Source organism: Oncorhynchus nerka, linkage group LG15 (genome assembly GCF_034236695.1).
Source record: "Oncorhynchus nerka isolate Pitt River linkage group LG15, Oner_Uvic_2.0, whole genome shotgun sequence".
Classification (NCBI taxonomy): Eukaryota; Metazoa; Chordata; class Actinopteri; order Salmoniformes; family Salmonidae; genus Oncorhynchus; species Oncorhynchus nerka.
In genome coordinates, this window is record NC_088410.1 from 24,846,891 (window position 1) to 24,873,591 (window position 26,701).

The 26,701-nt window shown below is 39.1% G+C and overlaps 1 protein-coding gene and 1 long non-coding RNA gene across 2 annotated transcripts in view; one reads left to right on the forward strand and one right to left on the reverse strand.

Moving 5' to 3' along the window:
- Window positions 1–26,701, reverse strand: part of LOC135560148 (uncharacterized) — a 630,141-nt gene that overhangs the window by 521,984 nt on the left and 81,456 nt on the right. The gene's annotated exons all lie outside the window — the stretch shown is intronic.
- Window positions 20,053–26,701, forward strand: part of LOC115122874 (adenylate cyclase type 9-like) — a 33,755-nt gene continuing 27,106 nt past the window's right edge. The window contains exons 1-2 of the mRNA XM_065002144.1: window positions 20,053–20,716; window positions 22,872–22,927. Coding sequence (XP_064858216.1) covers window positions 20,053–20,716; window positions 22,872–22,927 — 720 coding nt within the window. The remainder of the gene's footprint in view (window positions 20,717–22,871; window positions 22,928–26,701) is intronic.

Genomic DNA, 26,701 nt, shown 5'->3' on the forward strand with positions numbered 1-26,701 from the left:
GCTCTACGTCCAATGGCAAAATGAGTAGAATTTCAGGAAATGAACTCTAACCACTAAAATGTTTTGCTCACACGGGTGAGGGGAGGAGGAGGAGAGGGCAAAGTGTTGTGTGTCTACCTCCTATGAGAGATTCAGGGAGAGTGTCTGTCTCTGTGTGTCTCTGTGGCTGCGTCTGTCTGTCTGTCTGTCTGTCTGCGTGTGCGTGGTGGGCAGGGTATAGGCCTGAAAAGGTCAGACTCATTCTCTACAGGCTAGACACCCCTATCAGAGGAGAAAAGCGGATTGTATCTAATGCTGAGAGAAGTGGAGTGTGTGTGTTGCTCTGGCAGCTGTTTAAAGCATTTGTTGTGGGACAATTGAATGTGTGAGTGAGAAGCAGTTGGTTATCTCTGGCACTGCTGTGTGTGTGTGTGTGTGTCTGCATTTTTGCGTGTGTGTGTGTGTGTGGAAGTTGGCTGTAGTGCAGGCTCTGGGGTAGAGTGTGTGTTAAATGGTTGGTGGAAATAAAACATGCAGAGCAAGGCCCAGGAGCTGCTTAAAAAACCATGAGCATCACTAGCACAGATTTCTGGGGCTGGTGTGTTGGTGTGATCTGATCAACGAATACAGACACACACGTTTAGATGCTTCATTGTGGCTCCAGATGAAGTATCTACAGCGTTGTTCTAGAGAATTCAAAGTCAATTTATTGTTATTGCTTTCACTAAATTCAAGTTATCATGGTGTCATAAACAAGCTCTCTAGTTCTCTGTCTCCTAGTGGCCTAGAAATTATAGTTCGTTGACTTAAAGGTTTACTGCTGGAGGGAGAGAGAAAGCGAGCGAAGAGAGAGAGTGAGCGAAGAGAGAGTGAGAGAAGAGCGAGAGTGAGCGAAGAGAGAGTGAGAGAAGAGAGAGAGTGAGCGAAGTGAGAGAGAGAGAGAGAAGACCGAGAGAGGGATAGAGAGGAAGAGAGAAAAGAAACAGAGCCTGTAGCCACAACCTCTTTCCCAAGGATTTCCCACAGTCCAGCTAGGAGTGGGGGAGGGAATGTGTGTGTGTGTTTATGTGTGTGTGTGGCAACATGAAAAGGGTGAATCATGAGAGGGGGAGGAACATTCAGTAAGACAACACACACACACACCAATGAAGGATGCCAGCCAGGACTTTCCTGCCACCTATGTTTGATTGAGAAGCTATATGATCTATGAAGTCCTAGGGTTAATGATGAAGGACATAGAGGGATGGTGTCTGACATGACTACAGTCACTCTGTATTCTGTTGTTCTGTCCCTTGGGTCATGGTAAGTGAGGAGTGTGTGTACATGTGTGTGTTTGAGAAGGAGAGAGTGTGAGTGAGTGTGTACATGCGTGTGTTTGAGAAGGAGAGAGTGTGAGTGAGTGTGTACATGCGTGTGTTTGAGAAGGAGAGAGTGTGAGTGAGTGTGTACATGCGTGTGTTTGAGAAGGAGAGAGTGTGAGTGAGTGTGTACATGCGTGTGTTTGAGAAGGAGAGAGTGTGAGTGAGTGTGTACATGCGTGTGTTTGAGAAGGAGAGAGTGTGAGTGAGTGTTTTCATGCTTGTGTGCATCTGTGTCTTTTCCCCCTATTTTTCCAGCAGTAGTGGCGAGGGTAGTGTTAGCGCAATGACATGCTAGCTGTTCCCATAGACATCCAGTCATTGAGCTCATGCTAGATAGAAACTTCCTTCAAAATGCATGCAGAGACATAAAATGGTGTCCATGATTTCATCTGACTATGTGTGCCAAAACCTTGCACGACCCATTTCAAAGGGCGTATCTGTAGAAATCTATATGGAGAAACGTTTTTACATCATATATTTTGGAGTGGTGGCAACATTTGATCAGTGGTGGGCCACTGCTGCTAAATGAATATAAGGGACACACTGGTGTCTGTCTGTGTAGTGAGGGACAGTGTGTAGGTCAATGTGACGCAACGTCACTCTAACATCCCCTCCAACACTCTGGATCTCCCTACTGACAGCTCCTGTTAGTGAAAGAGACAGAGGGAGAGGGAGAGGGAAGGGCAGAATAAGAGGGAGAGGGGCGTGATGGATGGATGGACAGAGGGGGACAAATGGGGAGGGAGAGAGAAGGAGAGATAAAGAGGGAGAGGGAAAGAAGAAAGGAGGGATGAACAGAGGGAGAGAGGGAGCGTGGCTCCCAGGACTGTATTTGCCCTATAATATGGCCCACAACTGAGCGAGGCCCACGAGAGGAAGGAGAGGAGGAGGAGGAGGGAGGGAGGGAGAGGGGGATGGGGCGGCCTCATCCTCCGTTCCATCACTGTGTCCTAATATGGAGGCATCTGAAACCACACAGACCTAGTTCTCAAGGAGAGGGAGAGAGCGATACAGATATTGTTGGTATACTTTAGTTAGATTAATACTTTGTTAGATTTTCTTGTTGGCTATATATTTACTAAACGTTGGGTGTGGGTTTCACACACACGCACACACATTTCCACACACACATTTCATTGGCTGCGTCTGGGACCAGAGCGGACCGTGTGACCCCGAAGGTCGCTGTAGATGATTTTGATCATTTGGGTCTAAGCAGCCGAGAGGTCAAGGGTCAGGGGCAGGTGTCACGTGACAGGAAGTGGTGAAGTTCGGAGCAGGACGCTCCGGGATTCTCTCTAAAACCCACTGTCTTTATATTCCCGCTGCTGAAACGCAATGTCAACTTTGGTTCTCAAAAGGACTTACCATGATAGCAAAGTAATGGAATGTAGTGTAGTATATATTGAAAAGTCAAAGCTCTTGGCAATGTAATGTATGTGACTAATACAATATATGAATGACTAGTAATAACCTCATGGAGTGTCTAAGTCATTGTGACCCTTGCTCTCCACTACAGAGCAGTAAAAGTGTATGATTCACAGGAGGCTGCTGAGGGGAGAACGCCTTTAGTTAATGATATGCATGTCAATATCTCATGTCTCAAAGTGGAGGAGAGATTTGACTTCATCCCTGCTTGTTTTTGTAAGAATTGTTGACCAGCTGAATGTTCCCGAGCTTGTCTGTTTAAACTACTGGCAGCTCGGACACCCATGCATACCCCACAAGACATGCCACCAGAGGTCTCTTCACAGTCCCAATGTCCAGAACAGACTATGGGAGGCACACAGTACTACATAGAGCCATGACTACATGGAACTCTATTCCACATCAGGTAACTGATGCGAGCAGTAAAATTACATTTAAAAAGCAGGTAAAAATACACCTTATGGAACAGTGTGGACTGTGAAGAGACACACACAAAGGTACAGACACGGGCATAATACGCACACAAGTGCGAGCACACACACTCTACACACACGTACATTGTTATATTGTTGTATGGTGGTATTATACATGTTGTATTGTAGTGGTGTAATATTGTTGTATGGTGGTATTATACATGTTGTATTGTAGTGGTGTAATATTGTTGTATGGTGGTATTATACATGTTGTATTGTAGTGGTGTAATATTGTTGTATGGTGGTATTATACATGTTGTATTGTAGTGGTGTAATATTGTTGTATGGTGGTATTATACATGTTGTATTATAGTGGTGTAATATTGTTGTATGGTGGTATTATACATGTTGTATTGTAGTGGTGTAATATTGTTGTATGGTGGTATTATACATGTTGTATTGTAGTGGTGTAATATTGTTGTATGGTGGTATTATACATGTTGTATTGTAGTGGTGTAATATTGTTGTATGGTGGTATTATACATGTTGTATTGTAGTGGTGTAATATTGTTGTATGGTGGTATTATACATGTTGTATTGTAGATGTGTAGTGGTGTAATATTGTTGTATGGTGGTATTATACATGTTGTATTGTGGTGGTGTAATATTGTTGTATGGTGGTATTATACATGTTGTATTGTAGTGGTGTAATATTGTTGTATGGTGGTATTATACATGTTGTATTGTAGTGGTGTAATATTGTTGTATGGTGGTATTATACATGTTGTATTGTAGTGGTGTAATATTGTTGTATGGTGGTATTATACATGTTGTATTGTAGTGGTGTAATATTGTTGTATGGTGGTATTATACATGTTGTATTGTAGATGTGTAATATTGTTGTATGGTGGTATTATACATGTTGTATTGTAGTGGTGTAATATTGTTGTATGGTGGTATTATACATGTTGTATTATAGTGGTGTAATATTGTTGTATGGTGGTATTATACATGTTGTATTGTAGTGGTGTAATATTGTTGTATGGTGGTATTATACATGTTGTATTGTAGTGGTGTAATATTGTTGTATGGTGGTATTATACATGTTGTATTGTAGTGGTGTAATATTGTTGTATAGTGGTATTATACATGTTGTATTATAGTGGTGTAATATTGTTGTATAGTGGTATTATACATGTTGTATTGTAGTGGTGTAATATTGTTGTATGGTGGTATTATACATGTTGTATTGTAGATGTGTAGTGGTGTAATATTGTTGTATGGTGGTATTATACATGTTGTATTGTAGTGGTGTAATATTATTGTATGGTGGTATTATACATGTTGTATTGTAGATGTGTAGTGGTGTAATATTATTGTATAGGGGTATTATACATGTTGTATTGTAGATGTGTAGTGGTGTAGGGCATGTTTGAAAAGTTTTATAGCCCATGTCCCTTCACAGAGGCGGGCCACTGAGTGAGCAGCCCTAACTTATGAAAACCCGCATCTCACATTTTAGAAGCTAAAATCACATTTGATCTCGTCACAAATAATTTCAAACATTTAAATTGAACAACAATTCCATGTGAATCCGATAACTCTGATGTGTAGACTTTCCACTGTAGAGTTTATGTCATCTTATCATTGATGAGAATGTCTCAGATGACAACCGAACCGACATCACATTCATTAAGTACCACTGCATATGTTCAATTGGTCGGATTACCAGAATATAGTTCATTTCCACCCACCTACTGATGTTCCCAGAATCTCTGTTAACCAAGTTTTTTTTAAAGTAACCTCAGTAGAGTAGAGAGAGGGAAAAGGGGGGAAGAGGTATTTATGACTGTCATAAACCTACCCCCCAGGCCAACGTCATGACAGTACTGTAGAAGTGTAGTGGTGTAATATTGTTGTATGGTGGTATTATACATGTTGTATTATAGTGGTGTAATATTGTTGTATGATGGTATTATACATGTTGTATTGTAGATGTGTAGTGGTGTAATATTGTTGTATGGTGGTATTATACATGTTGTATTGTAGTGGTGTAATATTGTTGTATGGTGGTATTATACATGTTGTATTGTAGTGGTGTAATATTGTTGTATGGTGGTATTATACATGTTGTATTGTAGTGGTGTAATATTGTTGTATGGTGGTATTATACATGTTGTATTGTAGTGGTGTAATATTGTTGTATGGTGGTATTATACATGTTGTATTGTAGATGTGTAGTGGTGTAATATTGTTGTATGGTGGTATTATACATGTTGTATTGTAGATGTGTAGTGGTGTAATATTGTTGTATGGTGGTATTATACATGTTGTATTGTAGATGTGTAGTGGTATAATATTATTGTATGGTGGTATTATACATGTTGTATTGTAGTGGTATAATATTATTGTATGGTGGTATTATACATGTTGTATTGTAGTGGTGTAATATTGTTGTATGGTGGTATTATACATGTTGTATTGTAGTGGTGTAATATTGTTGTATGGTGGTATTATACATGTTGTATTATAGATGTGTAGTGGTGTAATATTGTGGTATCATACATGTTGTATTGTAGTTGTGTAGTGGTGTAATATTATTGTATGGTGGTATTATACATGTTGTATTGTAGTGGTGTTATATTGTTGTATGGTGGTATTATACATGTTGTATTGTAGATGTGTAGTGGTGTAATATTGTTGTATGGTGGTATTATACATGTTGTATTGTAGATGTGTAGTGGTGTAATATTATTGTATGGTGGTATTATACATGTTGTATTGTAGTGGTGTAATATTGTTGTATGGTGGTATTATACATGTTGTATTGTAGATGTGTAGTGGTGTAATATTGTTGTATGGTGGTATTATACATGTTGTATTATAGATGTGTAGTGGTGTAATATTGTGGTATCATACATGTTGTATTGTAGATGTGTAATATTGGTGTATGGTGGTATTATACATGTTGTATTGTAGTGGTGTAATATTGTTGTATGGTGGTATTATACATGTTGTATTGTAGATGTGTAGTGGTGTAATATTGTTGTATGGTGGTATTATACATGTTGTATTGTAGATGTGTAATAATGTTGTATGGTGGTATTATACATGTTGTATTGTAGATGTGTAGTGTGTAATATTGTTGTATAGTGGTATTATACATGTTGTATTGTAGTGGTGTAGTATTGTTGTATGGTGGTATGTATCATGTTGGTATTGTAGATGTAGTGGTGTAATATTGTTGTATGGTGGTATTATACATGTTGTATTGTAGATGTGTAATATTAGTGTGTAATATTGTTGTATGGTGGTATTATACATGTTGTATTGTAGTGGTGTAATATTGTTGTATGGTGGTATTATACATGTTGTAGTAGATGTGTAGTGGTGTAATATTGTTGTATGGTGGTATTATACATGTTGTATTGTAGTGGTGTAATATTGTTGTATGGTGGTATTATACATGTTGTTGTATTGTAGTGGTGTAATATTGTTGTATGGTGGTATTATACATGTTGTATTGTAGATGTGTAGTGGTGTAATATTGTTGTATGGTGGTATTATACATGTTGTATTGTAGTGGTGTAATATTGTTGTATGGTGGTATTATACATGTTGTATTGTAGTGGTGTAATATTGTTGTATGGTGGTATTATACATGTTGTATTGTAGATGTGTAGTGGTGTAATATTGTTGTATGGTGGTATTATACATGTTGTATTGTAGATGTGTAGTGGTGTAATATTGTTGTATGGTGGTATTATACATGTTGTATTGTAGATGTGTAGTGGTGTAATATTGTATGGTGGTATTATACATGTTGTATTGTAGTGGTGTAATATTGTATGGTGGTATTATACATGTTGTATTGTAGTGGTGTAATATTGTTGTATGGTGGTATTATACATGTTGTATTGTAGTGGTGTAATATTGTTGTATGGTGGTATTATACATGTTGTATTGTAGTGGTGTAATATTATTGTATGGTGGTATTATACATGTTGTATTGTAGATGTGTAGTGGTGTAATATTATTGTATGGTGTTGTATGGTATACATGTTGTATTGTAGTGGTGTAATATTGTTGTATGGTGGTATTATACATGTTGTATTGTAGTAATATTGTATGGTGTATTATACATGTTGTAATATTATTGTATGGTGGTATTATACATGTTGTATTGTATTGTAGTGGTGTATTATATTGTTGTATGGTGGTATTATACATGTTGTATTGTAGTGGTGTAATATTGTTGTATGGTGGTATTATACATGTTGTATTGTAGTGGTGTAATATTGTTGTATGGTGGTATTATACATGTTGTATTGTAGATGTGTAGTGGTGTAATATTGTTGTATGGTGGTATTATACATGTTGTATTGTAGATGTGTAGTGGTGTAATATTGTTGTATGGTGGTATTATACATGTTGTATTGTAGTGGTGTAATATTGTTGTATGGTGGTATTATACATGTTGTATTGTAGTGGTGTAATATTGTTGTATGGTGGTATTATACATGTTGTATTGTATGTGTAGGTGTAATATTGTTGTATGGTGGTATTATACATGTTGTATTGTAGTGGTGTAATATTGTTGTATGGTGGTATTATACATGTTGTATTGTATGTGTAGTGGTGTAATATTGTTGTATGGTGGTATTATACATGTTGTATTGTAGATGTGTAGTGGTGTAATATTGTTGTATGGTGGTATTATACATGTTGTATTGTAGTGGTGTAATATTGTATGGTGGTATTATACATGTTGTATTGTAGTGGTGTAATATTGTTGTATGGTGGTATTATACATGTTGTATTGTAGTGGTGTAATATTGTTGTATGGTGGTATTATACATGTTGTATTGTAGATGTGTAGTGGTGTAATATTGTTGTATGGTGGTATTATACATTTACATTTAAGTCATTTAGCAGACGCTCTTATCCAGAGCGATGTTGTATTGTAGTGGTGTAATATTGTTGTATGATGGTATTATACATGTTGTATTGTAGTGGTGTAATATTGTTGTATGATGGTATTATACATGTTGTATTGTAGATGTGTAGTGGTGTAATATTGTTGTATGGTGATATTATACATGTTGTATTGTAGTGGTGTAATATTGTTGTATGATGGTATTATACATGTTGTATTGTAGTGGTGTAATATTGTTGTATGGTGGTATTATACATGTTGTATTGTAGTGGTGTAATATTGTTGTATGGTGGTATTATACATGTTGTATTGTAGATGTGTAGTGGTGTAATATTGTTGTATGGTGGTATTATACATGTTGTATTGTAGTGGTGTAATATTGTTGTATGGTGGTATTATACATGTTGTATTGTAGATGTGTAGTGGTGTTATATTATTGTATGGTGGTATTATACATGTTGTATTGTAGTGGTGTTATATTGTTGTATGGTGGTATTATACATGTTGTATTGTAGATGTGTAGTGGTGTTATATTGTTGTATGGTGGTATTATACATGTTGTATTGTAGTGGTGTAATATTGTTGTATAGTGGTATTATACATGTTGTATTGTAGTGGTGTAATATTGTTGTATGGTGGTATTATACATGTTGTATTGTAGTGGTGTAATATTATTGTATGGTGGTATTATACATGTTGTATTGTAGTGGTGTAATATTGTTGTATGGTGGTATTATACATGTTGTATTGTAGTGGTGTAATATTGTTGTATGGTGGTATTATACATGTTGTATTGTAGTGGTGTAGTGGTGTTATATTGTTGTATGGTGGTATTATACATGTTGTATTGTAGTGGTGTAATATTGTTGTATGGTGGTATTATACATGTTGTATTGTAGTGGTGTAATATTGTTGTATGGTGGTATTATACATGTTGTATTGTAGTGGTGTAATATTGTTGTATGGTGGTATTATACATGTTGTATTGTAGATGTGTAGTGGTGTAATAATGTTGTATGATGTATTGTATTATATGTGATGTAAAGTGCCTTAATGTGTTTGGACCCCAGGAAGAGTAGCTGCTGCCTTGGCAACAGCTAATGGGGATCCCTAATAAATACCAATACAAACGGCTCATAATAATGTCTGGAACAGAGCGAATGGAATGGCATCAAACACATGGAAACCATTCCACCTATTCTGCTCCAGTCATTACCACAAGACGGTTATCCCCAATTAAGGTGCCACCAACCTCCTGTGGTATGATTCCACCCCTGTTCCATTCATCCTATACTGGTCTATAGGTCAAGTTCTGACCCCAGTGTGTGATTCCACCACTGTTCCATTCATCCTATACTGGTCTATAGGTCAAGTTCTGACCCCAGTGTGTGATTCCACCACTGTTCCATTCATCCTATACTGGTCTATAGGTCAAGTTCTGACCCCAGTGTATGATTCCACCCCTGTTCCATTCATCCTATACTGGTCTATAGGTCAAGTTCTGACCCCAGTGTATGATTCCACCACTGTTCCATTCATCCTATACTGGTCTATAGGTCAAGTTCTGACCCCAGTGTGTGATTCCACCACTGTTCCATTCATCCTATACTGGTCTATAGGTCAAGTTCTGACCCCAGTGTGTGATTCCACCACTGTTCCATTCATCCTATACTGGTCTATAGGTCAAGTTCTGACCCCAGTGTATGATTCCACCACTGTTCCATTCATCCTATACTGGTCTATAGGTCAAGTTCTGACCCCAGTGTGTGATTCCACCACTGTTCCATTCATCCTATACTGGTCTATAGGTCAAGTTCTGACCCCAGTGTGTGATTCCACCACTGTTCCATTCATCCTATACTGGTCTATAGGTCAAGTTCTGACCCCAGTGTGTGATTCCACCACTGTTCCATTCATCCTATACTGGTCTATAGGTCAAGTTCTGACCCCAGTGTATGATTCCACCACTGTTCCATTCATCCTATACTGGTCTATAGGTCAAGTTCTGACCCCAGTGTGTGATTCCACCACTGTTCCATTCATCCTATACTGGTCTATAGGTCAAGTTCTGACCCCAGTGTATGATTCCACCCCTGTTCCATTCATCCTATACTGGTCTATAGGTCAAGTTCTGACCCCAGTGTATGATTCCACCACTGTTCCATTCATCCTATACTGGTTTATAGGTGAAGTTCCCACTGTCCAGTGGATGTTGTGTAATATTGGACACCTGTAGTGTGTGGGTGTGTTTCCGTTCTGTTTGGATTAAAAGGGAGAGGAATGGTCTTGGCTGTGGTGTAGACAGAGTTAGGGTGTACATGTGGAATGTCACACACACCCCGCTCACATACACACACTCACATATACACATTCTGCTCACACACACCCCGCTCACATACACACACTCACATATACACATTCTGCTCACACACACCCCGCTCACATATACACACTCACATATACACATTCTGCTCACATTTACACATTCTGCTCACACACACCCCGCTCACATATACACATTCTGCTCACACACACCCCGCTCACATATACACATTCTGCTCACACACACCCCGCTCACATACATACACTCACATATACACATTCTGCTCACACACACATTCTGCTCACATATACACATTCTGCTCACATATCCACATTCTGCTCACATATACACATTCTGCTCACACACACATTCGCTCACATATACACATTCTGCTCACATATACACATTCTGCTCACATATACACATTCTGCTCACACACACCCCGCTCACATACACACACTCACATATACACATTCTGCTCACACACACCCCGCTCACATACACACACTCACATATACACATTCTGCTCACATATACACATTCTGCTCACATATACACATTCTGCTCACACACATACGCTCACATATACACATTCTGCTCACACACACGCTCACATATACACATTCTGCTCATACACATTCTGCTCACATACATTCTGCTCACACATTCACTCACATATACACATTCTGCTCACATATACACATACGCTCACATATACACATTCTGCTCACACACACATATACACATTCTGCTCACATACATACACTCACATATACACATTCTGCTCACATATACACATTCTGCTCACATATACACATTCTGCTCACATATACACATACGCTCACATATACACATTCTGCTCACACACACCCCGCTCACATACATACACTCACATTTACACACCCCGACAGACTGACAAGGATATAGGTGTGGCACTCTCTTCTGCTCTTGTCTCATTCATACACTCTCATTCATTTATTCATTGATTCATTCATTTGTTCTATCATGTATTCATTTATTAATTCAATCATACATTTTTTCATCCATTTCATCATTCACTTATTCATTTCATCATTCAATAATTTATTGATTCCATCATTCATTCATTTATTCCATCATTCATTCAATTATTTATTAATTTGTTAATTTATTCTATCATTCATTCAATTATTTATTAATTTGTTAATTTATTCCATTATTCATTCATTTATTCCATCATTCATTCATTCATTAATTTATTCCATCCATCATTCATTCATTCATTCATACACACTTTCCTGTGTCCATGTTTCAGTCTTTACCTCTTTTTACTCTTATTTGCACCTCCTCCATCTCTCTCCAATGTCTTTCTCTCTTGAACTAGTCCATCTGTCTTTCTCTCTTGAACTAGTCCATCTGTCTTTCTCTCTTGAACTAGTCCATCTGTCTTTCTCTCTTGAACTAGTCCATCTGTCTTTCTCTCTTGAACTAGTCCATCTGTCTTTCTCTCTTGAACTAGTCCATCTGTCTTTCTCTCTTGAACTAGTCCATCTGTCTTTCTCTCTTGAACTAGTCCATCTGTCTTTCTCTCTTGAACTAGTCCATCTGTCTTTTCTCTTGAACTAGTCCATCTGTCTTTCTCTCTTGAACTAGTCCATCTGTCTTTCTCTCTTGAACTAGTCCATCTGTCTTTCTCTCTTGAACTAGTCCATCTGTCTTTCTCTCTTGAACTAGTCCATCTGTCTTTCTCTCTTGAACTAGTCCAATGTCTTTCTCTCTTGAACTAGTCCATCTGTCTTTCTCTCTTGAACTAGTCCATCTGTCTTTCTCTCTTGAACTAGTCCAATGTCTTTCTCTCTTGAACTAGTCCATCTGTCTTTCTCTCTTGAACTAGTCCAATGTCTTTCTTTTACTCACACTCCCTCTTCCTCCTGATGTGTGTGTGTGTGCATGCATCTGTGTGTGTGTGTGTGTGTGCATGCATCTGTGTGTGTGTGTGCATGCATCTGTGTGTGTGTGCGTGCATGCATCTGTGTGTGTGTGTGCGTGCGTGCATGCATCTGTGTGTGTGTGTGCGTGCATGCATCTGTGTGTGTGCGTGCATGCATCTCTGTGTGTGTGTGTGTGTGTGTGTGCATGCATCTGTGTGTGCATGCATCTGTGTGTGTGTGTGCATGCATCTGTGTGTGTGTGTGCATGCATCTGTGTGTGTACATGCATCTGTGTGTGTGTGTGAAGTAATGGTTTTTAGCCTCTCTTCATTGTGAAGTAATGGTTTTTAACCTCTCTTCATTGTGAAGTAATAGTTTTAGTCTCTCTTCATTGTGAAGTAATAGTTTTTAGTCCCTCTTCATTGTGAAGTAATAGTTTTAGTCTCTCTTCATTGTGAAGTAATAGTTTTTAGTCCCTCTTCATTGTGAAGTAATAGTTTTAGCCTCTTCATTGTGAAGTAATAGTTTTAGCCTCTTCATTGTGAAGTAATAGTTTTAGCCTCTTCATTGTGAAGTAATGGTTTTAGCCTCTCTTCATTGTGAAGTAATAGTTTTAGCCTCTTCATTGTGAAGTAATGGTTTTAGCCTCTTCATTGTGAAGTAATAGTTTTTAGCCTCTCTTCATTGTGAAGTAATGGTTTTAGCCTCTCTTCATCGTGAAGTAATAGTTTTAGTTTCTTCATTGTGAAGTAATAGTTTTTAGCCTCTCTTCATTGTGAAGTAATAGTTTTAGCCTCTTCATTGTGAAGTAATGGTTTTAGCCTCTCTTCATCGTGAAGTAATAGTTTTAGTCTCTCTTCATTGTGAAGTAATAGTTTTAGTCTCTCTTCATTGTGAAGTAATAGTTTTAGTCTCTCTTCATTGTGAATTAATAGTTTTAGCCTCTTCATTGTGAAGTAATAGTTTTAGTCTCTCTTCATTGTGAAGTAATGGTTTTAGCCTCTCTTCATCGTGAAGTAATAGTTTTAGTCTCTCTTCATTGTGAAGTAATGGTTTTAGCCTCTTCATCGTGAAGTAATAGTTTTAGTCTCTCTTCATTGTGAAGTAATAGTTTTAGTCTCTCTTCATTGTGAAGTAATAGTTTTAGCCTCTCTTCATTGTGAAGTAATAGTTTTAGCCTCTTCATTGTGAAGTAATAGTTTTAGTCTCTCTTCATTGTGAAGTAATAGTTTTAGCCTCTCTTCATTGTGAAGTAATAGTTTTAGTCATCTTCATTGTGAAGTAATAGTTTTAGTCTCTCTTCATTGTGAAGTAATAGTTTTAGTCCCTCTTCATTGTGAAGTAATAGTTTTAGCCTCTCTTCATTGTGAAGTAATAGTTTTAGTCTCTCTTCATTGTGAAGTAATAGTTTTAGTCTCTCTTCATTGTGAAGTAATAGTTCTAGTCTCTCTTCATTGTGAAGTGATGGTTTTTAGTCTCTCTTCATTGTGAAGTAATAGTTTTAGTCTCTCTTCATTGTGAAGTAATAGTTTTAGTCTCTCTTCATTGTGAAGTAATAGTTTTAGTCTCTCTTCATTGTGAAGTAATAGTTTTAGTCTCTCTTCATTGTGAAGTAATAGTTTTAGTCTCTCTTCATTGTGAAGTAATAGTTTTAGCCTCTTCATTGTGAAGTAATGGTTTTTAGTCTCTCTTCATTGTGAAGTAATGGTTTTTAGTCCCTCTTCATTGTGAAGTAATAGTTTTAGCCTCTTCATTGTGAAGTAATGGTTTTAGCCTCTTCATTGTGAAGTAATGGTTTTAGCCTCTTCATTGTGAAGTAATAGTTTTTAGCCTCTCTTCATTGTGAAGTAATAGTTTTAGCCTCTTCATTGTGAAGTAATGGTTTTAGCCTCTTCATTGTGAAGTAATAGTTTTTAGCCTCTCTTCATTGTGAAGTAATGGTTTTAGCCTCTCTTCATCGTGAAGTAATAGTTTTAGTTTCTTCATTGTGAAGTAATAGTTTTTAGCCTCTCTTCATTGTGAAGTAATAGTTTTAGTTTCTTCATTGTGAAGTAATAGTTTTAGTCTCTCTTCATTGTGAAGTAATAGTTTTAGCCTCTTCATTGTGAAGTAATGGTTTTTAGTCTCTCTTCATTGTGAAGTAATAGTTTTAGCCTCTTCATTGTGAAGTAATAGTTTTAGCCTCTCTTCATTGTGAAGTAATGGTTTTAGCCTCTTCATTGTGAAGTAATAGTTTTAGTCTCTCTTCATTGTGAAGTAATAGTTTTAGTCTCTCTTCATTGTGAAGTAATAGTTTTAGTCTCTCTTCATTGTGAAGTAATAGTTTTAGCCTCTTCATTGTGAAGTAATGGTTTTAGCCTCTCTTCATCGTGAAGTAATAGTTTTAGTCTCTCTTCATTGTGAAGTAATAGTTTTAGTCTCTCTTCATTGTGAAGTAATAGTTTTAGTCTCTCTTCATTGTGAATTAATAGTTTTAGCCTCTTCATTGTGAAGTAATAGTTTTAGTCTCTCTTCATTGTGAAGTAATGGTTTTAGCCTCTCTTCATCGTGAAGTAATAGTTTTAGTCTCTCTTCATTGTGAAGTAATGGTTTTAGCCTCTTCATCGTGAAGTAATAGTTTTAGTCTCTCTTCATTGTGAAGTAATAGTTTTAGTCTCTCTTCATTGTGAAGTAATAGTTTTAGCCTCTCTTCATTGTGAAGTAATAGTTTTAGCCTCTTCATTGTGAAGTAATAGTTTTAGCCTCTCTTCATCGTGAAGTAATAGTTTTAGTCTCTCTTCATTGTGAAGTAATAGTTTTAGCCTCTCTTCATTGTGAAGTAATAGTTTTAGTCTCTCTTCATTGTGAAGTAATAGTTTTAGTCTCTCTTCATTGTGAAGTAATAGTTCTAGTCTCTCTTCATTGTGAAGTGATGGTTTTTAGTCTCTCTTCATTGTGAAGTAATAGTTTTAGTCTCTCTTCATTGTGAAGTAATAGTTTTAGTCTCTCTTCATTGTGAAGTAATAGTTTTAGTCTCTCTTCATTGTGAAGTAATAGTTTTAGTCTCTCTTCATTGTGAAGTAATAGTTTTAGCCTCTTCATTGTGAAGTAATGGTTTTTAGTCTCTCTTCATTGTGAAGTAATAGTTTTAGGCCTCTTCATTGTGAAGTAATAGTTTTAGCCTCTTCATTGTGAAGTAATAGTTTTAGTCTCTCTTCATTGTGAAGTAATAGTTTTAGTCTCTCTTCATTGTGAAGTAATAGTTTTAGCCTCTTCATTGTGAAGTGATGGTTTTAGTCTCTCTTCATTGTGAAGTAATAGTTTTAGTCTCTCTTCATTGTGAAGTAATAGTTTTAGTCTCTCTTCATTGTGAAGTAATAGTTTTAGTCTCTCTTCATTGTGAAGTAATAGTTTTAGCCTCTTCATTGTGAAGTAATGGTTTTAGCCTCTCTTCATCGTGAAGTAATAGTTTTAGTCTCTCTTCATTGTGAAGTAATAGTTTTAGTCTCTCTTCATTGTGAAGTAATAGTTTTAGTCTCTCTTCATTGTGAATTAATAGTTTTAGCCTCTTCATTGTGAAGTAATAGTTTTAGTCTCTCTTCATTGTGAAGTAATGGTTTTAGCCTCTCTTCATTGTGAAGTAATAGTTTTAGTCTCTCTTCATTGTGAAGTAATGGTTTTAGCCTCTTCATCATGAAGTAATAGTTTTAGTCTCTCTTCATTGTGAAGTAATAGTTTTAGTCTCTCTTCATTGTGAAGTAATAGTTTTAGCCTCTCTTCATTGTGAAGTAATAGTTTTAGCCTCTTCATTGTGAAGTAATGGTTTTAGCCTCTCTTCATCGTGAAGTAATAGTTTTAGTCTCTCTTCATTGTGAAGTAATAGTTTTAGTCTCTCTTCATTGTGAAGTAATAGTTTTAGTCTCTCTTCATTGTGAATTAATAGTTTTAGCCTCTTCATTGTGAAGTAATAGTTTTAGTCTCTCTTCATTGTGAAGTAATGGTTTTAGCTCTCTTCATTGTGAAGTAATAGTTTTAGTCTCTCTTCATTGTGAAGTAATAGTTTTAGTCTCTCTTCATTGTGAAGTAATAGTTTTAGTCTCTCTTCATTGTGAAGTAATAGTTTTAGTCTCTCTTCATTGTGAAGTAATAGTTTTAGCCTCTCTTCATTGTGAAGTAATAGTTTTAGCCTCTTCATTGTGAAGTAATAGTTTTAGTCTCTCTTCATTGTGAAGTAATAGTTTTAGTCTCTCTTCATTGTGAAGTGATGGTTTTTAGTCTCTCTTCATTGTGAAGTAATAGTTTTAGTCTCTCTTCATTGTGAAGTAATAGTTTTAGTCTCTCTTCATTGTGAAGTAATAGTTTTAGTCTCTCTTCATTGTGAAGTAATAGTTTTAGTCTCTCTTCATTGTGAAGTAATAGTTTTAGTCTCTCTTCATTGTGAAGTAATAGTTTTAGCCTCTTCATTGTGAAGTAATGGTTTTTAGTCTCTCTTCATTGTGAAGTAATAGTTTTAGCCTCTTCATTGTGAAGTAATAGTTTTAGCCTCTTCATTGTGAAGTAATAGTTTTAGTCTCTCTTCATTGTGAAGTAATAGTTTTAGTCTCTCTTCATTGTGAAGTAATAGTTTTAGTCTCTCTTCATTGTGAAGTAATAGTTTTAGTCTCTCTTCATTGTGAAGTAATAGTTTTAGTCTCTCTTCATTGTGAAGTAATAGTTTTAGCCTCTTCATTGTGAAGTAATGGTTTTTAGTCTCTCTTCATTGTGAAGTAATGGTTTTTAGTCCCTCTTCATTGTGAAGTAATAGTTTTAGCCTCTTCATTGTGAAGTAATAGTTTTAGTCTCTCTTCATTGTGAAGTAATAGTTTTAGTCTCTCTTCATTGTGAAGTAATAGTTTTAGCCTCTTCATTGTGAAGTGATGGTTTTTAGTCTCTCTTCATTGTGAAGTAATAGTTTTAGCCTCTCTTCATTGTGAAGTAATATTTTTAGCCTCTTCATTGTGAAGTAATAGTTTTAGCCTCTTCATTGTGAAGTAATGGTTTTTAGTCTCTCTTCATTGTGAAGTAATGGTTTTAGCCTCTTCATTGTGAAGTAATGGTTTTTAGCCTCTCTTCATTGTGAAGTAATAGTTTTAGCCTCTTCATTGTGAAGTAATAGTTTTAGCCTCTTCATTGTGAAGTAATAGTTTTAGTCTCTCTTCATTGTGAAGTAATAGTTTTAGCCTCTTCATTGTGAAGTAATAGTTTTAGCCTCTTCATTGTGAAGTAATAGTTTTAGTCTCTCTTCATTGTGAAGTAATAGTTTTAGCCTCTTCATTGTGAAGTAATAGTTTTAGCCTCTTCATTGTGAAGTAATAGTTTTAGTCCCTCTTCATTGTGAAGTAATAGTTTTAGCCTCTTCATTGTGAAGTAATAGTTTTAGCCTCTTCATTGTGAAGTAATAGTTTTAGCCTCTCTTCATTGATAGAAATACCAGTCGATGTAAACTGGTCATGCTTATCGGTTTATAGGTTCATTCGTATAATTTTGTGGAATTAATTGCCGCGTGTATACAGTATATTCATTATGCATATTATTTACCACACGCATACAGATACAGAGCCTTTTGAGTGTCAAATCTGTCAGACAGCGTGAGAGCTGCTGCTACAGCATCTCAAACAGCAAATGCACAGGCAACGGAAGGCAGGCTTCATCAGCACATCACACACCACGTTGCAGTGAGCTGGAGGCAGTATGCATTTTGAAACATATACTTCATTGTTTGACACCGGAATGTTTTACTACATATTATGATGCATGTCTTACCTTACTTTTGGTCATGTAGTGCACTACTTTTGTCATGTAGTGCACTACTTTTGGTCATGTAGTGCATTTTTAAAAAATCTATAATTTAAGGGGTGGATCAGCTTAATATTGGGGAAGGATTGTTGCTTCCATCAATTTAATTGTCTGCATCATTTCCAATCGCCCATATCTTTTTTTTGGTAAATATATACATCCATATACATACACGTACATACACATACACACATATATACATACACATACACACATATATACATACACACACACACATATATACATACACATACCTATATAGACATACATACTTTTTTTTAGAATATACCTTTATTATTCCCTGCAAACCCTACCACCCTTCCCCCAATTGGATTGAACTACTAAACAATAACGCTTCTACCTTCAGTTTATACATCTTATACACATTTTACAGACAATCTATTTTACAATAGTGATATTTAGTTTGTTTTTAGTCCTTCCTCTATTTCTCATGTCCATGCAGTTTGATCCAGTTCTATTTGTAACTTGTAGTTTGAAGTGTGTGGACACCTGCTCCTCGAACATCTCATTCCAAAATCATGGGCATTAATATGGAGTTGGTCTCCCCTTTGCTGCTATAACAGCCTCCACTCTTCTGGGAAAGCTTTCCACTAGATGTTGGAACATTGCTACGGGGACTTGCTTCCAGTCAGCCACAAGAGCTTTAGTGAGGTTGGGCACTGATGTTGGGCGATTAGGCCTGGTTCGCAGTCGGCGTTCCAATTCATCCCAAAGGTGTTTGGTGGGGTTGAGGTCAGGGCTCTGTGCAGGCCAGTAAAGGTCTTCCATACCGATCTAGACAAGCTATTTCTGTATGGGCCTCGTTTTGTGCACGGGGGCATTGTCATGCTGAAACAGGAACTGGCCTTCCCCAAACGGTTGCCACAAAGTTGGAAGCACAGAATCGTCTAGACTGTCATTGTATGCTGTAGCGTTAACACTAAGGGGCATAGCCTGAACCATGAAAAACAGCCCCAGACCATTATTCATCCTCCGCCAAACTTTACAGTTGGCACTATGCATTAGGGCAGGTAGCGTTCTCCTGGCATCCGCCAAACCCAGATTGTTTCCGTCGGACTGCCAGATGGTGAAGCGTGATTCATCACTTCAGAGAACTCGTTTCCACTGCTTCAGAGTCCAATGGCGGCGAGCTTTACACCACTACAGCCGATGCTTTGCATTGCGCATGGTGAATTTAGGCTTGAGTGCGGCTTCTCGGCCATGGAAACCCATTTCATGAAGCTCCTGACGAACAGCTCCTAGACGTTTCCACTTCACAATAACAGCACTTACAGTTGACCGGGGCAGTTCTAGCAGGGCAGAAATTTGACGAACTGATTAGTTGGAAAAGTGGCATCCTATGACGGTGCCATGATGAAAGTCACTGAGCTCTTCAGTAAGGCCATTCTACTGCCAATGGTTGTCTATGAAGATTGCATGGCTGTGTACTCGATTGTATACACCGGTCAGCAACAGGTGTGGCTGAAATAGCCGAATCCATCAATTTGAAGGGGTGTCAACATAACTTTTGTGTCTATTTTGTGTAGCTTAGCCAACATCAGACCATATCGGTGGAGGCAATTATTTTATATAAACTTTCTTTCATTGTCTAGTAGCCAAAGGCACAATCCTAGTCATATTAGCAACCCATGCTAGTTGTTGCAAATTAGATCTCCCCTTTTTCAAAAATGATGTATCCTAGGCCTACTGGTTGTATGAATTTGGGCTCTATCATCCCACAACTGTCCCAGAGTCTCTTTGGAATAGGCTATTTCTTACTCGACTAGCTGACCAACAGAATAATTAAAATGTCTACTATGGGGGATAGTAGATTAACACAGGCTAGTGATTTTTCTGTTCATTTCACATCTTGCAGGTTGAGGAAAAGTCAATGTGGACAGTTATTCTAACATTTTCAAAGTGCACATCAGAATTCAGTAAGAAGGGCCTCACATCAGAATTCAGTAAGAAGGGCCTCGCATCAGAATTCAGTAAGAAGGGCCTCGCATCAGAATTTAGTAAGAAGGGCCTCGCATCAGAATTCAGTAAGAAGGGCCTCGCATCAGAATTTAGTAAGAAGGGCCTCGCATCAGAATTTAGTAAGAAGGGCCTCACATCAGAATTTATTAGTAAGGGCCTCGCATCAGAATTTAGTAAGAAGGGCCTCACATCTGAATTTATTAGTAAGGGCCTCGCATCAGAATTTAGTAAGAAGGGTCTCACATCAGAATTCAGTAAGGGCCTCGCATCAGAATTTAGTAAGAAGGGCCTCACATCAGAATTCATTAGTAAGGGCCTCATATCAGAATTCATTAGTAAGGGCCTCACATCAGAATTCAGTAGTAAGGGCCTCACATCAGAAGTCAGTAAGAAGGGCCTCACATCAGAATTCAGTAAGAAGGGCCTCACATCAGAATTCAGTAAGAAGGGCCTCACATCAGAATTCAGTAAGAAGGGCCTCACATCCGAATTCAGTAAGAAGGGCCTCACATCCGAATTCAGTAAGAAGGGCCTCACATCAGAATTCAGTAAGAAGGGCCTCACATCAGAATTCAGTAAGAAGGGCCTCACATCATTGCATACTCGACTTGCATGTTCTGTTAATATGAATGACCATAATGTAAATGGATTTCTGTCATTTTGAGAACTGTGGATGGACGCCCTAATCAGGTTACGTACCCAATGCATATGGGTCCAGTACATTTCTCAAATGTCCAGTAAATGAAAATGCTGCCGGTCAAATGTCCAGCGCCACATTTTCCTAACGGGAACCCTGGTGTGTGTGTGTGTGTTGGCATGCATCCGTGTTTGTTTATATCCTGTCATGAACATTTAATAGTGCGTGAGGCTTGGGGGTATAATACTGCAGTGTTCACTGAAGATCCAACTGAGTCATACATACAGGAGGTCTACTCTATACAGGGGGTCTCCTCTATACAGGGGGTCTCCTCAAAAAAAAAAAAAAAAAAATATATATATATACTCACCCGCACATATACAGGGCGCCAATGATACTTTGTATGATACTGTGTGTTTGTCTGCTTATGCACTAGTGTGTGTGTATAATGAACACGATGGGAGACAGAGCTGGTTTCAAGCGCAGGGTGCAGGGCGCAGCAGGTGTTTATTTGTAAAGGACCACAGAAGGAGGCAGGTAGCTGGGTCCAGGGGCAGGCAGAAGGTCATACACAGAGGGTCCTAAAAGGCAACAGAGCAGGCAGGGAAAAGGCTAGTAACGTAGTCCGGGAGATCAGGAAATAGGAAACAGGAAATCCAATAGGCTAAAGTACAGGCAGGGAAAAGGCTAGTAACGTAGTCCGGGAGATCAGGAAACAGGAAATCCAATAGGCTAAAGTACAGGCAGGGAAAAGGCTAGTAACGTAGTCCGGGAGATCAGGAAATAGGAAACAGGAAATCCGATAGGCTAAAGTACAGGCAGGGAAAAGGCTAGTAACGTAGTCCGGGAGATCAGGAAACAGGAAATCCGAAAGTACAGGCAGGGAAAAGGCAAAAGGCGTCGTTAGTGAGGCAGGAAAAAACTATCATACACGGGATGATTCAATTACGTGAAAAAGTGTGTCACAAAACAAACAATACCTCACAATGATGGGGTTTAAAGAACTGAGATAAATAGTGTGTGATAATGACATACAGGTGTGTGAACAGCTGATCAGGATTCAAGTGATTGGGATCTAGAGAGTGAGCTGCGTTCAGGGGATCTATGTGTTTGAGGGTGTGAGTTGGAAGCAGACGTTAGTGCGTGTGTTGTCTGCTTGTGTTTTTGTGTGTGTGCGTGTGTGAATGTGCTATCCTTGTCTAGTGGGGATGTGGTCATCATTACAGGCTGTAGGGACATCAGGACACCAGATGTAGGCAGCAGAACCGTGGGTGGTACTGCACTCTTAGGGGACCAACACTGCATTTTAGGGAGGGGTGTGTGTTTAGGGAAATAGCGGCCCTTGGTACAGGAACAGTATGATGGTATGAAAATCTGGATACCGGCCAACCCTAGAATGTGTACGTGCAAGCGTGCGTGTGGATGTATACAAGGGAATATTTGTTGCTGTTCCTCCCCTGCAGTATTGGTATGCAGCATTTGCTTTGATCATTAACCCAGGGCAGCTGACACTTGTTTGTTTATGTATGCATCTGTCCCTCTCTCCTCCTCTGCCTCTCTCCTCTCTCTGCCTCTCCTTCTCTCACTCACTCCCTCTCTCTGCCTCTCCTTCTCACACTCACTCCCTCTCTCTGCCTCTCCTCTCACTCACTCCCTCTCTCTGCCTCTCCTTCACTCACTCACTCTCTCTCTCTCTCTCTCTCTCTCTCTCCTCTCTCCTGTCTCTGCCTCTCCTTCTCTCACTCACATCCTCTCTCTGCCTCTCCTTCTCACACTCACTCCCTCTCTCTGCCTCTCCTTCTCACACTCACTCCCCCTCTCTGCCTCTCCTTCTCTCACTCACTCACTCTCTCTCCCTCTCACTCTCTCCCTCTCTCTCTCTCTCTCTCTCTCTCTCTCTGCCTCTCCTTCTCTCACTCACTCCCTCTCTCGGCCTCTCCTTCTCTCACTCACTCCCTCCCTCTCTCTTTCCTCTCTCCTCTCTCTGCCTCTCTCTTCCTCCCTCTCACTTCTCTCTCTGGCTCTCCCTCTCTCATTAACTGATGAACATGCCATTAGCGCTCAATTGAATTTTAAACACTCTCACCCTCAAGCCATATCTCTACTGGACCCCCCTCTCCTTACCCCTGAAAGTATTGCTGCCAGCATGGTATAGGCCCCTCTCTCACGCACATGTACAAGCACATGTACTCTCTCTCTCTCTCTCTCTCTCTCTTCTCTCTCTCTCTCTCTCTTCCTCTCTCTCTCTCTCTCTCTCTCTTCCTCTCTCTCTCCCTCTCTCTCTCTTCTCTCTCTCTCTCTCTCTCTCTCTCTCTCTCTCTCTCTCTCTCTCTCTCTCTCTCTCTCTCTCTTCTCTCTCCTCCCTCTCTCTCTCTTCCTCTCTTTCTCTCTTCTCTCTCTTCTCTCTCTCTCTCTCTCTCCCTCTCTCTCTCTCTCTCTCTCTCTTCCTCTCTCTCTCCCTCTCTCTCTTCCTCTCCCTCTCTCTCTCTCTTCCCTAGAGAAATCAGTGTTGCCAATGCCAACTGGCTGGGCTACAAACACCTGGCACATATGCCCTCTCATGCCCTCCCTGTCTCTCTCTCTCTCTCTCTCTCTCTCTCTCTCTCTCTCTCTCTCTCTCTCAGGAAACGGTCTACAGGCACTGTCTTCTCTCCCTCCCTCACTCTCCATCTCTCTCATTGGGCTGGCAGGTAGCCTAGTGGTTAGAGCGTTGAGCCAGTAAACAAAAGGTTGCTGGATTGAATCCCTGAACAAGGCAGTCAGGGGCAGAACCGGTAGGCCGCCAATGTTCCCCGGTAAGCCGCCATTGTTCCCCGGTAGGCCGTCATTGTAAATAAGAATTTGTTCTTAACTGGCTTGCCTAGTTTAAAAAAAGGTTTGGAGTTTACTCAGCTTTCTTCTCAAGGACACAATGGCCTCTAGGTTGGAAAGAGAAAAAGACAGGGAAAGAGAAAGCGAGAATGATAGAAAGTGTACAAGTGTGTGTGTGTATTCATTCATAGAGTGAAAATAAGTGGTTATCAGAAAAAGAAAGAAACTTTGTTTCTGCTCTTCTGTCTATTTCTGTCTCCACAGCAGCCATAGTAGATGAAGCGTGTGTGGGTGTCCCTTCACCGTGTGTGTGTTCTTCGCTGGGATTGTGTGTATGTGTGTGTTCTTCGCTGGGATTGTGTGTATGTGTGTGCCCAGCAGCCTGTGTATTATACAGAATCAATAGAATCCATCAGGTGCATTAAAGGCTAAAGTGTGTCATGCTGTCAGGCCTAAGTGTTCCTCTCAGTGTGTGTGTGTGTGTGTGTCAGGCTGTCAAGCTAAGTGTTCCTCCCATACACTGACTGGATAGATGTACATCCTAGAGAGGGTTGACACACAGAGTATAGGGTTATTAGGGAAGTTTATATGGACATGATTCCAGCTCTATAGCTTTTCCTTTCAACTATATTGGACACGCATCCACCTCCATTTGCAGAGACATCACCATACATAAACACAGGCACACCCTTTTTTTGTTATTTTGATGCGTCTGGGAAACTGTATTTTTAGCTATATGAAACCTGTTTTGCTTTGAAAACCAACCAGGTCACCCGTGATACAAGTCAGTATTCAATGTCCACCCATGTCTGAGGATGTTGGGAAATGAAGTGGAAACCGGCCACTAGGGGCAACAGTGAGCGCTGTTACCTTCAAGTAGGTTTCGGTGTTGTGGGCGGGGATGAAAGATGGGCATCTGCCTCTGGTGGAAAAGGTTTTGTGTCCGAATCCAGCGACAGAAAGTAGCTTTGTCAATTTTTGTTTTAAGCCCAAACCTTAACCCTTACCGTAACCATTCGTAGGTAATGCCTTAAATTAAGAATAAAGACTTAGAAATTTGACGTTTGGAACAACTTTGAAATTTGACGTTCGAGAAACATGAATGAATGTCTAATTCTGCCGTGAGACTGAGAGATCTGGTAGCTGAAAACAGCCTATCGCACAAAAATATAAACGCAACATGCAACAATTACAGTTCATATAAAGGAAAGCAGGCAATTCTATAAATAAATGAGGTGTCGGAGGGGTTATGGTATGGGCAGGCATAAGCTATGGACAACGAACACAATTGCATTTTATCGATGTCAGTTTGAATGCACAGAGATACCATGATGAGATCCTGAGGCCCATTGTCGTGCCATTCATCCGCAGTCATCACCTCATGTTTCAGAATGATATATCAAGGTCTGACAACACTGCATCTTTTTAGTTATTTTGACCATTAAATTACAATATTTTTATTTGGAATTTGGGAGAAATGTTGTCAGTAGTTTATAGAATAAACAAAAATGTTAATTTTACCCAAACACATACCTATAAATAGTAAAACCAGAGAAACTGATCATTTTGCAGTGGTCTCTTCATTTTTTCCAGAGCTGTATATATAAATATAGGACAAAACACACATTACGACAAGAGAGACAACACAACACTACATATAGAGAGACCTAAGACTACAACATAGCAAGGCAGCAACACATGACAACAACATGGTAGCAACACAACATGGTAGCAGCACAAAACATGGTACAAACATCAACAGGGCAAGAAGGTAGAGGCAACAATATTTCACTCAAAGCAGCTACAACTGTCAGTAAGAGCATCCATGATTGAGTCTTTGAATGAAGAGATGGAGATAAAACTGTCCCGTTTGAGTGTTTGTTGCAGCCTGTTCCAGTCACTAGCTGCAGCGAACTGAAATGAGGAGCGATCGAGAGATGTGTGTGCTCTGGGGACCTTTAACAGAATGTGACTGGCAGAACGGATGTTGTATATGGAGGATGAGGGCTGCAGTAGATATCTCAGACAGGGGGGAGTGAGGCCTAAGAGGGTTTTATAAATAAGCATCAACCAGTGGGTCTTGCGACAGGTATATAGAGATTACCAGTTTACAGAGGAGTATAGAGTGCAGTGATGTGTCCTATAAGGAGCATTGGTGGAAAATCTGAGGGCCGAATGGTAAAGAACATCTAGCCGCTCGAGAGTACACTTACCTGCTGATCTATAAATTAGGTCTCCGTAATCTATCATGGGTAGGATGGTCATCTGAATCAGGCTTAGTTTGGCAGCTGGGGTGAAAGAGGAGCAATTACGATAGAAGAAACCAAGTCTAGATTTAACTTTAGCCTGCAGCTTTGATATGTGCTGAGAGAAGGACAGTGCACCGTCTAGCCATACACCTAAGTACTTGTATGAGGGGACTACCTCAAGCTCTAAACCCTCAGAGGTAGTAATCACACCTGTGGGAGGAGGGGCATTCTTCTTACCAAACCACATGACCTTTGTTTTGGAGGTGTTCAGAACAAGGTTAAGGGTAAAGAAAGCTTGTTGGACACTAAGACAGTTTTGTTGTAGAGAATTTAACACAAAATCCAGGGAGGGGCCAGCTGAGTATAAGACTGTATCATCTGCATATAAATGGATGAGAGAGCTTCTTACTGCCTGAGCTATGTTGTTGATGTAAATTGAGAAGAGCGTAGGGCCTAGGATTGAGCCTTGGGGTAGTCCATTGGTGACAGGCAGTGGCTGAGACAGCAGATTGTCTGACTTTATACACTGCACTCTTTGAGAGAGGTAGCTAGCAAACCAGGCCAAAGACCCCTCAGAGACACCAATACTCCTTAGCCGGCCCACAAGAATGGAATGGTCTATCGTAATTAAACGATATTAAAGCTTTGGCCAAGTCAATAAAAATAGCAGCACAACATTGCTTAGAATCAAAGGCATTGGTGACATCATTGAGGACCTTTAAGGTTGCAGTGACACATCCATAACCTGAGCGTAAACCAGATTGCATACCAGAGAAAATATAGACATCAAGAAAGCCAGTCAGTTGATTATTGACAAGTTTTTCCAACACTTTTGATAAACATGGCAAAATAGAAATAGGCCT